The 13,245-nt window shown below is 51.4% G+C and overlaps 6 protein-coding genes across 6 annotated transcripts; 2 read left to right on the top strand and 4 right to left on the bottom strand.

The window, feature by feature from the left end:
* Positions 1 to 543: 543 nt before the first annotated feature.
* Positions 544 to 1,446, bottom strand: TRM5_1 (tRNA(m(1)G37)methyltransferase; the record flags this gene model as incomplete). Its single annotated transcript, XM_046086112.1, has 1 exon — positions 544 to 1,446. The coding sequence occupies one exon, from the start codon at positions 1,444 to 1,446 to the stop codon at positions 544 to 546; it is 903 nt and encodes a 300-aa protein (XP_045942075.1).
* A 105-nt stretch (positions 1,447 to 1,551) lies between these two features.
* On the bottom strand, positions 1,552 to 2,152 carry TRM5_2 (tRNA(m(1)G37)methyltransferase; the record flags this gene model as incomplete). Its single annotated transcript, XM_046086113.1, has 3 exons — positions 1,552 to 1,643; positions 1,706 to 1,807; positions 1,858 to 2,152. The coding sequence occupies 3 exons, from the start codon at positions 2,150 to 2,152 to the stop codon at positions 1,552 to 1,554; spliced, it is 489 nt and encodes a 162-aa protein (XP_045942076.1).
* A 423-nt stretch (positions 2,153 to 2,575) lies between these two features.
* LDX57_004452 (uncharacterized protein) lies at positions 2,576 to 3,669 on the bottom strand (the record flags this gene model as incomplete). Its single annotated transcript, XM_046086114.1, has 2 exons — positions 2,576 to 3,441; positions 3,507 to 3,669. 2 exons carry the CDS (start codon positions 3,667 to 3,669, stop codon positions 2,576 to 2,578), a joined length of 1,029 nt encoding a protein of 342 aa, XP_045942077.1.
* A 421-nt stretch (positions 3,670 to 4,090) lies between these two features.
* Positions 4,091 to 7,186, bottom strand: LDX57_004453 (PX domain-containing protein; the record flags this gene model as incomplete). Its single annotated transcript, XM_046086115.1, has 7 exons — positions 4,091 to 4,315; positions 4,368 to 5,508; positions 5,564 to 5,660; positions 5,721 to 6,372; positions 6,428 to 6,736; positions 6,795 to 7,024; positions 7,075 to 7,186. 7 exons carry the CDS (start codon positions 7,184 to 7,186, stop codon positions 4,091 to 4,093), a joined length of 2,766 nt encoding a protein of 921 aa, XP_045942078.1.
* A 1,712-nt stretch (positions 7,187 to 8,898) lies between these two features.
* LDX57_004454 (uncharacterized protein) lies at positions 8,899 to 9,396 on the top strand (the record flags this gene model as incomplete). Its single annotated transcript, XM_046086116.1, has 1 exon — positions 8,899 to 9,396. One exon carries the CDS (start codon positions 8,899 to 8,901, stop codon positions 9,394 to 9,396), a length of 498 nt encoding a protein of 165 aa, XP_045942079.1.
* Positions 9,397 to 10,237: 841 nt separating this feature from the next.
* dapB (dipeptidyl aminopeptidase dapB) lies at positions 10,238 to 13,102 on the top strand (the record flags this gene model as incomplete). Its single annotated transcript, XM_046086117.1, has 3 exons — positions 10,238 to 12,593; positions 12,649 to 12,918; positions 12,984 to 13,102. 3 exons carry the CDS (start codon positions 10,238 to 10,240, stop codon positions 13,100 to 13,102), a joined length of 2,745 nt encoding a protein of 914 aa, XP_045942080.1.
* Between the last annotated feature and the right edge of the window lie 143 nt (positions 13,103 to 13,245).

A 13,245-nucleotide genomic window follows, 5' to 3' on the forward strand; every position in this document is an offset into this window, starting at 1 on the left:
TAATACAAGTCTGTGCGCTTTGGGTGGGAGTTCGTTATTCGTTTCGGTTGGCGGCGGTAAGGCGCGCGATGACCCTCTATGGATAATTTGACTGAACGGATCTCGACTCGACAGAGACAATTTCGCTGAATGTTGAATGTGAGGTCCGCACGGCACGGGAAAACTTCCTCTATGAAGTTTGGCTCTGGCAGTTCTGGGCGGTGAACTTTCCACCGCCTTTGTTATCAACAATGAAAGAATCTACGGATCGGAAAATCACTGAACAGATCGGTGTCTTTATCTTGTCATGCAGCATGTAAACATTCCATTAAGCATGGTTATATGTGGTACACAGTGATAGGCCACCGGAACTTAGAGAAACAACTTGCCAATATGCTGGGAGATTCCAATATGCATGGTGTTCTGCAATACTCTGCACTATACAGTTCAGTTAAGCGAAGAGGGTATCGATTGAAAATTCACTATTTTTCTATCCAGGCTTTATATCTCATGTCCCAAACGCCTCATGCTATGCGGCCATTCTATACAATATGGTCCTGCAATCTATACTTTGCGGAATGCAACCTCTTTGGGTAGACGGAAGCTGGCACAGAACATTTGCTTGTTGGGACTGACCAGTCTCACGTTGTGGATGGAGAGTTCCAGTTCCTGATTGCCACTGCCCCCAACTCGGTCCTCCAAATTGACGGGGTGCCCGATTCGTTCGGTAATGCGCTTGCAGATGTCGGCGTGGTCATCGGTCTCGTCTTCCGAATGGCCAGAGAAGCAGTAGACATGGATCATGGGAAGAGCCTGCGAGGTGTGCGGCGCAAACAGCGACTCTTTACCGGCGTAGAGCCCGGGGAATGCATCGAGGAATTCCAGGGCAATGGCAGGTAGATTCATCACGTAGTGGTCAAAGACAGTGGGACGGGTCATGACTTCCGGGGGCGGCATGGGGGGCTGTTCCTCCTTTCTGGCACTTCTCCTCTCCCTGCGCTTATGTGGCAAAGACACCTGCTGAGGGCCTAGTTCCACGAGCTCCTTAGCAGACCAGCGGATGAAGTCTCTGCCGTCCTGGTTGAACGGAGTCACAAACGGTTCCACGCGGTTCCTCTTGACTGCATCCTGCATGACTTCGTATCCGTGCGGGTTGAGATCATTGGCCCAAACAAAGATCTTCTTCTTGCCGGCAGGGACCGCGAAGGGGCCAACGCCGGCCATGACATCGCAGACCATTTCGCCAGGGCGGAACTTCTGCACCAGTCGACGGTGTTCCGTCTCCAAACGACTGTTCCAGTAGACTCGCGAGTAGTCGAAATGGAACACACAATCCTGCTCGCTCTGAACGACATTCATATCGTCTTCACCGGCCAGCAACTCGAATGGGAAAGTGCGGAATTCGCTGTGCGCGCCGACGTCTTCCGTCTTTCTAATCACCGTCTTGATGTTCACATTTTTGTCCATTATAACCTGCGCAATTATGTTCTTATAGGGAAGATATTGTTCACGTAGGTTGAGATGCGCTAGAACACGTCAGTTTAGTGGCCGGCCATGTTACCTGCGTCGAAGTCAGAGTGACATACCAACATGACCAACTTGCGTATATCCTTGCGGGAATTCCGCCAGCAAATCTTCCGGTATGATGGCATCCATGATATCCGCTGTACAGACAATTAGTCCCGTTCTCCCTTTCAGAGTCTTCCATAATGAAAGCAACACTCACCATACGCCCAATAATCATACTCCAAGGTCAAATCATAACCTCTCATAGCAACCGTCCCCTTTTCCACAAGCTCACTCAGTGTCGGCGACCAAGTCGCAGCATCTGCCTCCTATCAGCACCCGCCTGGCACATATCATTCAATCATAACCAACCATCATGCTTCACCCCATCCTTCAGCAACAGACACTTCTTCACAGCGTCGTCGACTTTCACCTCCCGGATAATGTTCAATCTCGGCGCCTCCAGCAAGTCCTGGCTCTTGTTCAGCGTCCCGCGCACCTTCGAGATATCCGAGTTCTTGAACACCGTCGCAGCGGAGAGCGGTAGCGTCTTCTTGAAAAACGATCGGTCCAGCGCTCGCATGGCACGGTTCACAGGCGGCCGAAACATGGTGGGGAGAGCGCTGGTCGACGGGTTCGAGGGCTCGGAGCGACTTGGTTGGGCCATGGACTGTGGTGGTGAGGTCGGAGGAGGCGAAAGGGTTGGATTGGGGCTGATTATCGAATATTGGGGTATCTGGTCGTTATTTGATCATAGCGTGGGGTTTTCTTTTTGAGGATTTTCCCGATTTGCGTTGGGTTCGCGATTTTATCGGCACGTGACAGGAGCGATAAGGTTGGATCGCGATCGCATTTCAAGCAATTTGAATTAATATTGATTGACTTACCAGGGAGGGAGGGGGGTTGAGGGTCGATGAGTTGATTGTAAGTGTGGGTATTACATTCTCAATTCGTACCTATGGCTAAATAGCAATCGTACAGGCATACGCTATCCTGCATTCTGGAATAACAAAAAAGTACTACAGTACCAATGCGAACATTGCCGCTCCCCAGACACCATGCGAAGTACAGCGACAGGTCCATAAACCAGCTATGGCGAGCTCAGCTCATTCAGCAAAGCCTGGTCCAGCTCGCGTTGTTTCTCTAGGACTTCAATCCTATCCTGGAGCTGTTTGATCTCCTCGTTCTTTTTCTTTATCTGCGCCCAAGAGATCTCCCGCCCGCGGATGACCCCCTTCGTTCTCAAATCATGCTTGTTCAGTAGCTCGGCAACCTCCTCCTGCGCTCGGCGTGGCAGCACCGCATTATGGCTCTCGAGGATCTTCACCACCTGAAGCGCAAGGTCTGACGGTTCCGCCCGCGGATCGCCCGATAGCGCATTTTGGTATTTACTCGGCGTAGGAGTCATGCACAGCTCCGCCGAAGGTGGCGGTAACCGCCACGACTCAGACTGCGACCACACTGATTTCGGAGTCTGGGGGATATCGTTTTGCATATCAGACAGTTTGCGTTTGCCAGGTGAGGTGAACGAATCCGTACGGGCCGCCTTCCGTGGACTTGACTCGGATTCGAAGGATTCAGTCCCCAAAGTCGAGCTGGAGCTACCAGCCGATGCGAAAAGCCGGCGCGGCTTGCCCAATAATTTCCCCGGTGTCTCATCAAACGTATCATCCCATTCGAACTCAACCGAATCCTCAGACATCATTTTCGCCTTTGCACTCCGCGGTAGAGCTTGTGCTCCAGGGGGTCCCATCGCGGGCGCGGTGCGGGACAGTCGCTCGGTCTGCGGCGTGAGAAGCCCGGATCTTCCATAACCGGTTAATTTCGAAGGAGTTTGCGGGTCGATCGGTTCGGTGCGCGAGTTCGAAAGGACGGCTCTTTCTTCGCGAAGTTTGGCATCGGTTTCCCAGAGAAAGAATCGGCATTGTTGCGAAGGGGGTTTCTGGCATTTGTAAACTGCGATGTGCCCTACTAGTTAGTCGCTCATGGCTAACACCGCCCAATCTAAAAGGTCACCTTACACCACTTTCCGTGATTTATCCCGTGGTTCTTGGTTTGCAGTTTGACAGCAGGGGGCCGTCCGGAACAGTCACAGCGCCAGACCCCGTCGGCAAAGAGACCCCGCAATGGCACCGAGGTGCGCGGAGAAAAGCCTTTGGATGGGGACTCCTGAGGAGAGAGCATTTTGGGAAGGTGATTTGAGAGAGAAGCACATGGTGCGATCAAAGACAACTCCCCTGCCAACAATGGTCTTTGATATTTAGATGCGATGTCGCTATGGTAACTGCCTTCTTTGACAGGCTGAGTCAGCGGGGTGCGGGGCAGCTACGCTGGAAGAGGTCTAGCGTCCGTACTTAACCAGCAAACCTTATTGGCTAAGTTCCTTATGTCATCATGCTCAGTGGCCGATTGCTGCCTCAGGCATCAGATGCATTGCTTTATCTCTTTCTTTGTCTTGATCTATGAAAAGCCCATCGGACTATACAAATCTACTCCACGCTTTAACAGACGTCTCTCTTCATCAGACAATGCAATGCAGAGCACAAAACAATAAATCAGACAGAAGGATGGTATATGATGGGGTATCACAAGGAAACTACCGAATCTATTCTGCAAGAACCTGCCGCAGCATCATGCTGAACGAATCGGACAGCTTGAGTATCTCTTGGATTTCGGGCTTCACGGGTTCTCCAGCTGTGCGGCGGAGCTGATCCTGTTGCTTGCCCCGGCGTTTTCGTTCGGCGTTGATGGGGTCAAGGTCGTCCTCCTCATCGAGCTCCTCCGAGTTCTCCGATTCATCGTCAGAGATAGCGAGATCTTCCAAATCACCCTGAATAACAAGTTAGTATTGAAACAAGTAGCCACCGTAAGGTATGACATACCTCATCTAATCCAAAATCGCTTCCCCTGAACGTGGCGCCAGGGAACGTTTCATTTCCAGTGCCTTCAGCCGCCATCTTTTGCCGGGTCTTGTTGAGGTGCCAACGTTTACGATCCTCATGCCATTTGATCAAGGCATTGATCTCTTGTAACGCCTTATCCTTATCGATTTGCCCCACATCTTTAGCCCCATGCAAGAGGGCATTCATGTCTAATCGACCGCCTTGTGGCCCGTGGCGCAAGAAGTCCAGAATATCTTCGATCCACGCCATCAGAGAGCCGAACAAACCGTTGTCATGCAAGTGAACCTCATGCACAAACTTGTAGAAGCTACTCTGATGGCGTTCACAGAGATCGATAAAGGCCTGGACGGTTTGGTTCGGATCGGCGGACACGTCCTGTCGCTGGCACTTCTCAATGACAGCGATCGCATCGTCGGCGAACTGGGCAAAGTCCGTGATGCTGTTGTAGACATTGGCCGACTTGTATACTCGTACAAGAGGCTCGTAGAAAATGGTGAAGAGATCACGGAATAATTGAAGAGTGACCGGCTCTTCAACGATACTCAGCATCATGGCCTTATCGCGCTGTCGCGTATAGAGCTTGAGTAGCTGTTTCAAGTGAGCAAACCACTGAGCACCCTCGCGCATCTCTTGGTCAACATTCTCGACGGCAAAGTTCCAAGCAACGTACGCATTGAACACTTTGCCGACTTGTTCGGTGGTGATTTCCGGAGCGATATATTCGGAACGGAGGATGGCGACAATGAGATCCACGTCCTCCATAGCCGCCTCGTTGCGGATCTCATTTTTCACCGTTTCGTCGGCGTCGGTGAATGCCTTCAACTTCTGGCAGAGAACGGGGTCGTCAACTTTGGCGGCCAGTGCATCGATCGATTTTTGGAAGGCCTTGATGCCGTCATTCAGAGTCATCGAGAAAATGCGCTGCAGGAGAGAACGTGACCCAAACGGCTGGGCTAGGAAGAGATCTAGAACCCCAGTCATAACAGCGGCGGGGTTGGCGATACGGATCACGTTCTTCATCAAAGTATATGGGACAAGAGAGTGAATCCGCTTAAACTGCGCAAATAGTTCCGGCGAATTGTCTTCGGCTAAGAACAAATGGTACAGCGTGGCAGCAACCCTAGCTGTTGTTAGCGATCGCATCAAACATGGTCATCCTCGGCTGGAAGACGAACTCAATTCGAAGCCACTCAGCAAACTTCTGGTACTGGGGGCTGAGATCCTCTACTGTAGACTTCTCTCGAATCTCGGCAAAGAGCTTGGTCAAGCCATCTGGAAGGAAACAGTGCTGTTAGTAAAATGCATGATAATCGTTTGGGCTGCGGCACATACTGCTCTCCACGATGTCTCGGCGAAAGTTCTCCATGTAAACATCCAACTCAGCTGCTCGCTGTCTTGCAATCTCGTAGAAACGCTTCTGCTCTTCTATTCTAATGGCATCCGCTTCCTTGCGACGCTGCATGTCTATCATCTCTTCCTCATTTAGAGCAACAGGCTGCGCAGTGAGAAATTCTTCGAGAGCCTTCGATTCGGCCGCCCGTTTATTTTGCAGTAAGGTGCGAAGGAAGGCTCGGAGCGACACCCGCTGCTCTTCTCTGTATAGAACAGTCTCGCGAGAAACCTCGCCTGAGGCTCTCGGGGACTTGGGGGACTTCCCCAGTGCGGACCTCATAGACGACCTTGATATCGAACGATGAAGATTGTGGTTCCCGGGTGTCAGGTTTCTCGAGCTCGAGCTCTGGCTTTGGTTTTCTTCCGGAGTACTTGTACTCTGAGTGGACAACGACGATACGGAAGACGCATCGTCATCTGCCGAGGAGAAAAAGCTGGACGACGTAGAAGTCTTGTTCTTTCGTGGCAGGGGAGGAAGAGGTTTTCCGGGGAATTCAGTTTGCAGCCGTTTTTGAAGCTTTGAAAATTCGCCATACCGCCGGGCCACGAAGATGTCAGACTTCCCTTCCCGTCGCACGCGAATAATGAACTCCTAGTTCCGAACATTAGTAGTAGACCTTGGTGCGACATTGGTCAAGGTTGCTCACCGCATGCTGATGGTACCGTACTGTTCGTCTAACGGAAGCGACGCGCACCGCAGCCACATTGACGTCCCAGCCATGGATCGCATTCCCTTCAGGCATATTGACTAGAAGTCCTGACTCGTTGGCACCACGCTCGACAACCTCCATCTCCGAAAATTGTATCCGTTCTTCATATCCTGATGCTGTAGGGATACCAGACACCATCATCAGTTCAACGAGCTTCTCGCACTTCCTAGCCAGCTTTCGCCGTTTTGTCTCCTCCAATCTATCTTCCGACGACGAAACATTCTTCTTGGCGAAGGATTCAAGAAACTAGGTCCTTGACATCAGCTGCTGCGGGGCGAGGAGAGGGGGGAGGGGCCACACGCACCACCTGCAACTTGTCCTGCCAAAACTCCTTTTCGCGGGCTTTATCGAGAAAGGGGAAGTTCCGCACATGATGAACGAAGATATGACGGAGGATAGGGAGTTCTGAATCCACGGGCGCGACTTCGCCGAATTCCGACTTGAACGGGGCACCGAAGCGACGGAGGGCAGTTGGCGAGTTCAGCTCGGCGATTTCGCTCTGCACCTGGCGTGCGATGAGTTCGCGCTTCAGGTCTGGAGCCGTTAGAAATGTGACATTGCGCGCTTGAAAACAAAAGACCAACAATGTTCTTGCTTTCCCGTCAGGATTTGACCTGGCGGGGTAATGTTCTGGGATTCCAATGGAGCGCCGACCGACAGGCCATCGGAGCTCTGGGCAGGGTTCTCAGAGGTCATGGTGAACGACAGTTGCGTACGATCGCTCAACACCACTCGCCCAAACGACGGATCCTAAACTTATAAGGAAAAAGAAACCCCAAAGAAAAGAAAGTCCACGAGAGCCACAGTTAGTTAAAGATCGGGGACGGTTCCTGAGTACAGGGCAGAATCCGTCTGCCTAGTGGCGTAATGCGAAAATGACGTTGATCGGGCCAATGCCGAGATACGAAGGTGCTGGGTGGCTTCTTGGTATTTCCCAGCGTAGGAGGGGGAGAATGGTGCCGATCAGACGGAGGAAAGGAGGGCGGCTAAGGGAAAGGGAAAGAGGGAGAGCGAGAAGAGGACGAATCCGTGGAGATGAGTTGAGTTCAGTAGAAGTTGGGCAGTCACGGGAAGTCGATGATCGCGATATTAATCTTTCCCCTTCCGACCACCTCTTCTTCTTCCTCTCTTTAGTCTTTATAACTAAGACCACGCTAACACTCATAACATTTACGATGGAGAACCCCCCATCGTCAAAGCCACTCCTCCCTTTCTTTCTCCATACCCTCTTTCCCCCTTTGACGCGTCCATTGAGGGGGCTCAGCCCTGTAGCCCCGCAGGGTCGAGAGCGGATCGACAGCGATACTATTTATTGTTGGCATTCGCAAGATGATGCCTCGCCAAGTCCCTCTAGTAGAGTCAATATGGCTCAGTTCGACATGCGCCAAGTAGGCAGCCACCAAACGATGGTCGCTGCACCTTTCCCATTTTCATCCATCGATCGTCTGCAACAATTCCCCGTTTTCTGATAGTTGTGCTTTCTCCAATCTCACTCACCAGATGGCACCAACTAACATAGCCACTCTGGCCGCCCCCTGAGGGGAAGACGGAGTGGACCGAAATAGAAAAGGGTCACAACGGACACTGAGACTGACAACTGATAACTGAGTCACCTACAAACAGCCAAGCAAACAAACAGAAAAATCCTTTTGTGGGAAAGAAAGAATGTCCAAATTACTGGGCTCGTCGGCCATATCGTTTGCACCAATTCCGGAGGTCCTCTTGCCGATTCTACCCAGAGATACTGGAAATGGCCTCGTTCCGCGTCATGTTTCGTTCATCTAATGGTCATATGATAGAAACCTGAATTGGGAGCACTTGGGAGCACATGAGTTGATCGACTACATTTGATCACTCGTCAGTGCTAGAGTCTTCGGTTGCTCACGTTGACCTAATCGACCACAAACAACATGAAGCCAAAATCGGGCGAAGGCAACTTGTAGTTCGGGTGAATGCGTTGGTTGGCACCGGAATTCTCGTTTACCACGTTTTGATACTCGCGTCCGGAGATCCGTCTACCAACACATCCTGCCATCACATTCACATCATCGAAAGCCAGTATTACATGTTCACAAGTACCTGGTTTGGGCACGAAGGCCTTTGCCTAACTTGAGGGGTCCCTTCCTTCCAACTCACACCACTCTTTCCACTTAATAACCTAACCCATCTTCCTCCATCTCAAACATTTCCCCTCATCTTAGGCCAAGGACAACTACAAATTAAGCATAATGTTATTCAGCAGACTAAGGAGATCTGTGCGAATCCAAAAAACGAGTCACGCGACAAGACATACTGCAACGCATGCCACAGTTACGCCAAAACCCGACGAGCATAGGCCGAGCTTCGACTCCGCCTGGACCCTGACAAGGGACAGTAGCGTGGACTTATGTGAATGCAAACAACTGGGTATGGAGATTCTCCATACCATTGCCGGCATCCCCTCCTTCTCCGAATTCGAGACCAAAGAGTCCGGCTTGCTCTGCCTTGAAGATACGATCAGCCTGTTGGAAAAGATGAGCCTTTGTCCAAAGTGCTCCGAACATGAACATTCTCCCGACTTTCTCAGCATCCTCTGCAACAAGGTTCTAGCCCAGTGTCAATTGTTTCGCGGGTTCTTGAACGAGATGTTAGAACAGAAAGATCAGGAGGACCACCAGTCCCTTTTACAGCGGGACTACACAGTCGCCACAAGTCAGGAACGAATGAGTCTTCTCTGCTCACTTACCTACCTCCAAATGAAGAAGCTCCACGGTTGCGTGGCCCGACTAAATGAAAAACTTGAAGAGCAATCTACGTTCGACGAAGACTCCTGGTTAAACCTAAGGGGACAATGTTTCCAGCTGGCGATGGATTCGGCCACCCTCTGCTCGCGGGCGACTTATTTTAGGAATTCTGTGTTTTGGTGATATTTCGACGATTGAAATGATTTACGATGCGAATGTCTGGGCGTTCTAGGTTTGGTTTTCTAGTTTTGGTTTTGGTTCTTAGTTGTTTGTCCTCCGCGATATGGTTGAAATTGGTTGCATGGGCTCCATGGCGTTGAGGCTGTCTGGATAATCTGGAGAACAATTGGAAACGTCATAAAAGGTATCGGGCGGGGTGGATAAATGCTTGCATTTCCCATTTACACCGTAGAGTGGTATGAAGCTCTGGGCTCTGGGCTCTGGCATCGTAATAACCAGTCCGTCATCGAGCCAAGCAGCTATGCCGAGGTATGCGATGATAGTCGTGTGCAGCACTGCAACGACGGTCTATTGCCATATCAGACAACGATCCATATTACATGCGAGGTTGGCTTGATGAGTCTAACTAGTGTTGGGGCTCAGTAGACCGACCGGGGAAATCCTGATTGATGGCCGGGAACGGTGCTCAATAATGAGTCGTGAATAATGCCCGCAAAATAAGGCTGACTGCCAAGGCTTCGTCACCCTCCGCCTTTCCTCCTGTCGCGGCGTCTCACAACATCCCCAGCGTCCCTTTATAACGTCCGTGGTTCGACATGGCCCATTTCCCTTCGGTCTTGGGTCTCTCTCGTTTTCATTCTTATATACTAGAGGTCCATGAGCCTTAATTGCCACATCGCACCCACCTGCGTTCTGTCCATCGTGGCACCGATAATCGTCGAGCCTCGGCTGTACTCCCCTATCTCAGCTGCCTAGTCCGAGTTGTAATCCGATATCGCGCCATCATCGCTGTCGTCATAGCTGACTCTCATCAATTCGTTTTCTACATGTTATTCTGATCATAATGGCTAAGTCAGACGCCGATGAAAATACAGAGTTCCTCCCCATGGCTCGCCCGAGATCCACGTCGACCGCCTCTCAAACCTCCTCCGATTCGGGCCTTTCTGTCGAATCGTCATTCTTAGGAGAGAACAAACGCGATGCGACAATGACCGAGAATTTCAGTGTAGCTGAGGAGGCCAGATACCGTGATATGGAAGATGGGGATGCTGCGGCGGATGACCCGTTCCTCCCTGGATCGAAGAAGCCGACCACTTCAAGTCGAACCCGCCGGATATTCTGGGCTTTAATAATCCTCTGTGTGGGAGGCTGGGTGCTGGCTTTTGTGCTATTCCTCACCCAGGGTCGGTCGAAGTACCAGACCGCTTCCGATACTCTGCAACTGCACGAACCGGATTCCAACTCAGGGAGCACGAGCGCGGGGAAACCCGTGACGCTAGATCAAGTTCTCTCCGGTGAGTGGTCGCCTACGTCGCACTCCATTTCCTGGATTGCGGGGCCGGAGGGTGAAGACGGCCTCTTGGTGGAACAAGGCGAGGGTGGAAACGAATACCTGAGGGTTGAGGATATTCGCAGCCGCAAGGACGGTGAGGATACGCTGGAGGGAAGGGTGTTGATGCAGAAGTCCATTGTAAAGGTGGATGGGCATGCCTTTGTGCCTTCCAAGACCTGGCCGAGTCCCAACCTGAAAAAGGTACTACTCATGTCCGACCGGGAGAAGAACTGGAGGCATTCGTACATTGGGAAGTACTGGATCTTCGATGTGGACACGCAAACCGCCCAACCTCTGGACTCTAAAGTGCCTGATGGGCGAGTGCAGCTGGCAACTTGGTCGCCAACCTCGGATGCAGTCGTCTTCGTGCGTGAAAACAACATGTACTTGCGCAAACTGTCGTCGGAGTCCGTCATTCCGATCACTAAGGACGGCGGCAAAGATTTGTTCTATGGCGTTCCTGACTGGGTATACGAAGAGGAAGTGATCTCGGGAAACAGCGTGACCTGGTGGTCGAATGATGGGAAGTACATCGCCTTCCTTCGCACCAACGAGTCTGCTGTTCCCGAGTTCCCTGTCCAGTATTACCTGTCGAGGCCATCGGGCAAGAAACCTATTCCAGAGCTGGAGGACTATCCCGAGGTCTCACAGATCAAATATCCCAAGGCCGGAGCTCCGAATCCGGTCGTTAACTTGCAATTTTACGACGTCGAGAAAAACGAAGTGTTTCCCGTTGAGGTGGCCGACGACTTCGAAGATGACGATCGTATCATTTTCCAAGTGCTGTGGGCTACCGAGGCGAAGGTTCTCATCCAGGTCACCAACCGAGAAAGTGATTACCTGAAGGTATTCTTGGTCGACACCAAGACTCGGACGGGAAAGCTTGTCCGAGAACAAGACATCGCCGCTCTTGATGGAGGGTGGATAGAACCGGCGCAATCCACCCGGTTCATTCCTGCCGATCCCGGCAATGGGCGCCCAGAGGACGGATATGTTGATGCCGTGGTCCACGACGGATACGTGCATCTCGCCTACTTTACGCCTCTTGACAATGCGGATCCCGTCATGCTCACGACGGGTGAGTGGGAGGTCGTGGACTCGCCATCCGCAGTGGACTTGAAACGAGGACTTGTTTACTTTGTTGCGACGAAAGAAGCTCCGACCCAACGCCATGTTTATCGAGTGCAGCTGGACGGGAAGAACCTCCAACCTTTGACTGACATCTCGAAACCGGGATACTTTGATGTATCCTTTTCCGATGGATCTGGGTATGCGTTGCTCAGCTACAAGGGGCCTTCGGTGCCGTGGCAGGCGATCCTCAACACCCAAGGCGATCAGCCTATTCTCGAGAAGACTATTGAGGATAATCCTCAGCTCTCTCGCATGGTGGAGGCATTTGCTATCCCCACAGAAATTTACCAAAACGTAACCATTGATGGCTTCACGCTTCAGGTTGTCGAACGCCGCCCGCCGCATTTCAACCCTGCAAAGAAGTACCCTGTGCTTTTCTATCTCTACGGAGGCCCTGGCTCGCAGACTGTGGATCGTAAATTCGCTGTTGATTTCCAATCCTACGTTGCTTCCAGTCTAGGCTACATCGTCGTCACCGTTGACGGACGCGGCACTGGATATATCGGTCGAAAGGCCAAATGTATCACCCGTGGAAACCTAGGGTATTACGAAGCCTATGATCAGATCACGACTGCAAAGATGTGGGCTGAAAAGCCGTATGTTGATGAGGCCCGCATGGCCATCTGGGGCTGGAGTTACGGTGGCTTCATGACCTTGAAGACCCTCGAGCAGGACGCTGGAGAGACGTTCCAGTATGGCCTAGCCGTTGCTCCTGTCACCGACTGGAGATACTATGGTACATCTTACTCTTTCTGTTTCGAATGAGCCCTTACTGACCTATCTTACTTCAGACTCCATCTATACAGAGCGTTATATGCATACACCCCAAAACAACCCCTCGGGGTATGATAACTCGTCCATCACCGATATGTCTGCATTAGAGCAATCAGTGCGCTTCCTCGTCATGCACGGCGCCTCGGACGACAACGTACATCTTCAAAACACACTCGTGTTAGTCGACAAGCTGGACTTGTCCAATGTTCAGAATTATGACCTACATTTTTACCCGGACTCGGATCACAGCATTAACTTCCACAATGCTCATTATATGGTCTATAGCCGTAAGTATACATTCAGCTACACTTGGTAGTATCTTTCAAGGAAATGAGACTCACTCTTCTGATAGGTCTGTCGAGCTGGCTCATCAACGCCTTCAATGGCGAGTGGCATCGAACTGCCAACCCCGTTCCCGACGAATCGATGTGGGGGCGTATCAAGCGATCGATCCCTATATTCGTGCATTGACATCGGTTCATTGGTATTTATGGGGATGCTATATACTCAGATACATAAATCCAATCGGGTTAATAAATCATGATCCTGGAGTCAGATATTTCTTTCAAGCGTCGTTATCCATGGGGCAACCATTAAACGCGTACACATCACTA

Source organism: Aspergillus melleus (assembly GCF_016097325.1).
Source record: "Aspergillus melleus strain CBS 546.65 chromosome Unknown contig2, whole genome shotgun sequence".
Taxonomy (NCBI): Eukaryota; Fungi; Ascomycota; class Eurotiomycetes; order Eurotiales; family Aspergillaceae; genus Aspergillus; species Aspergillus melleus.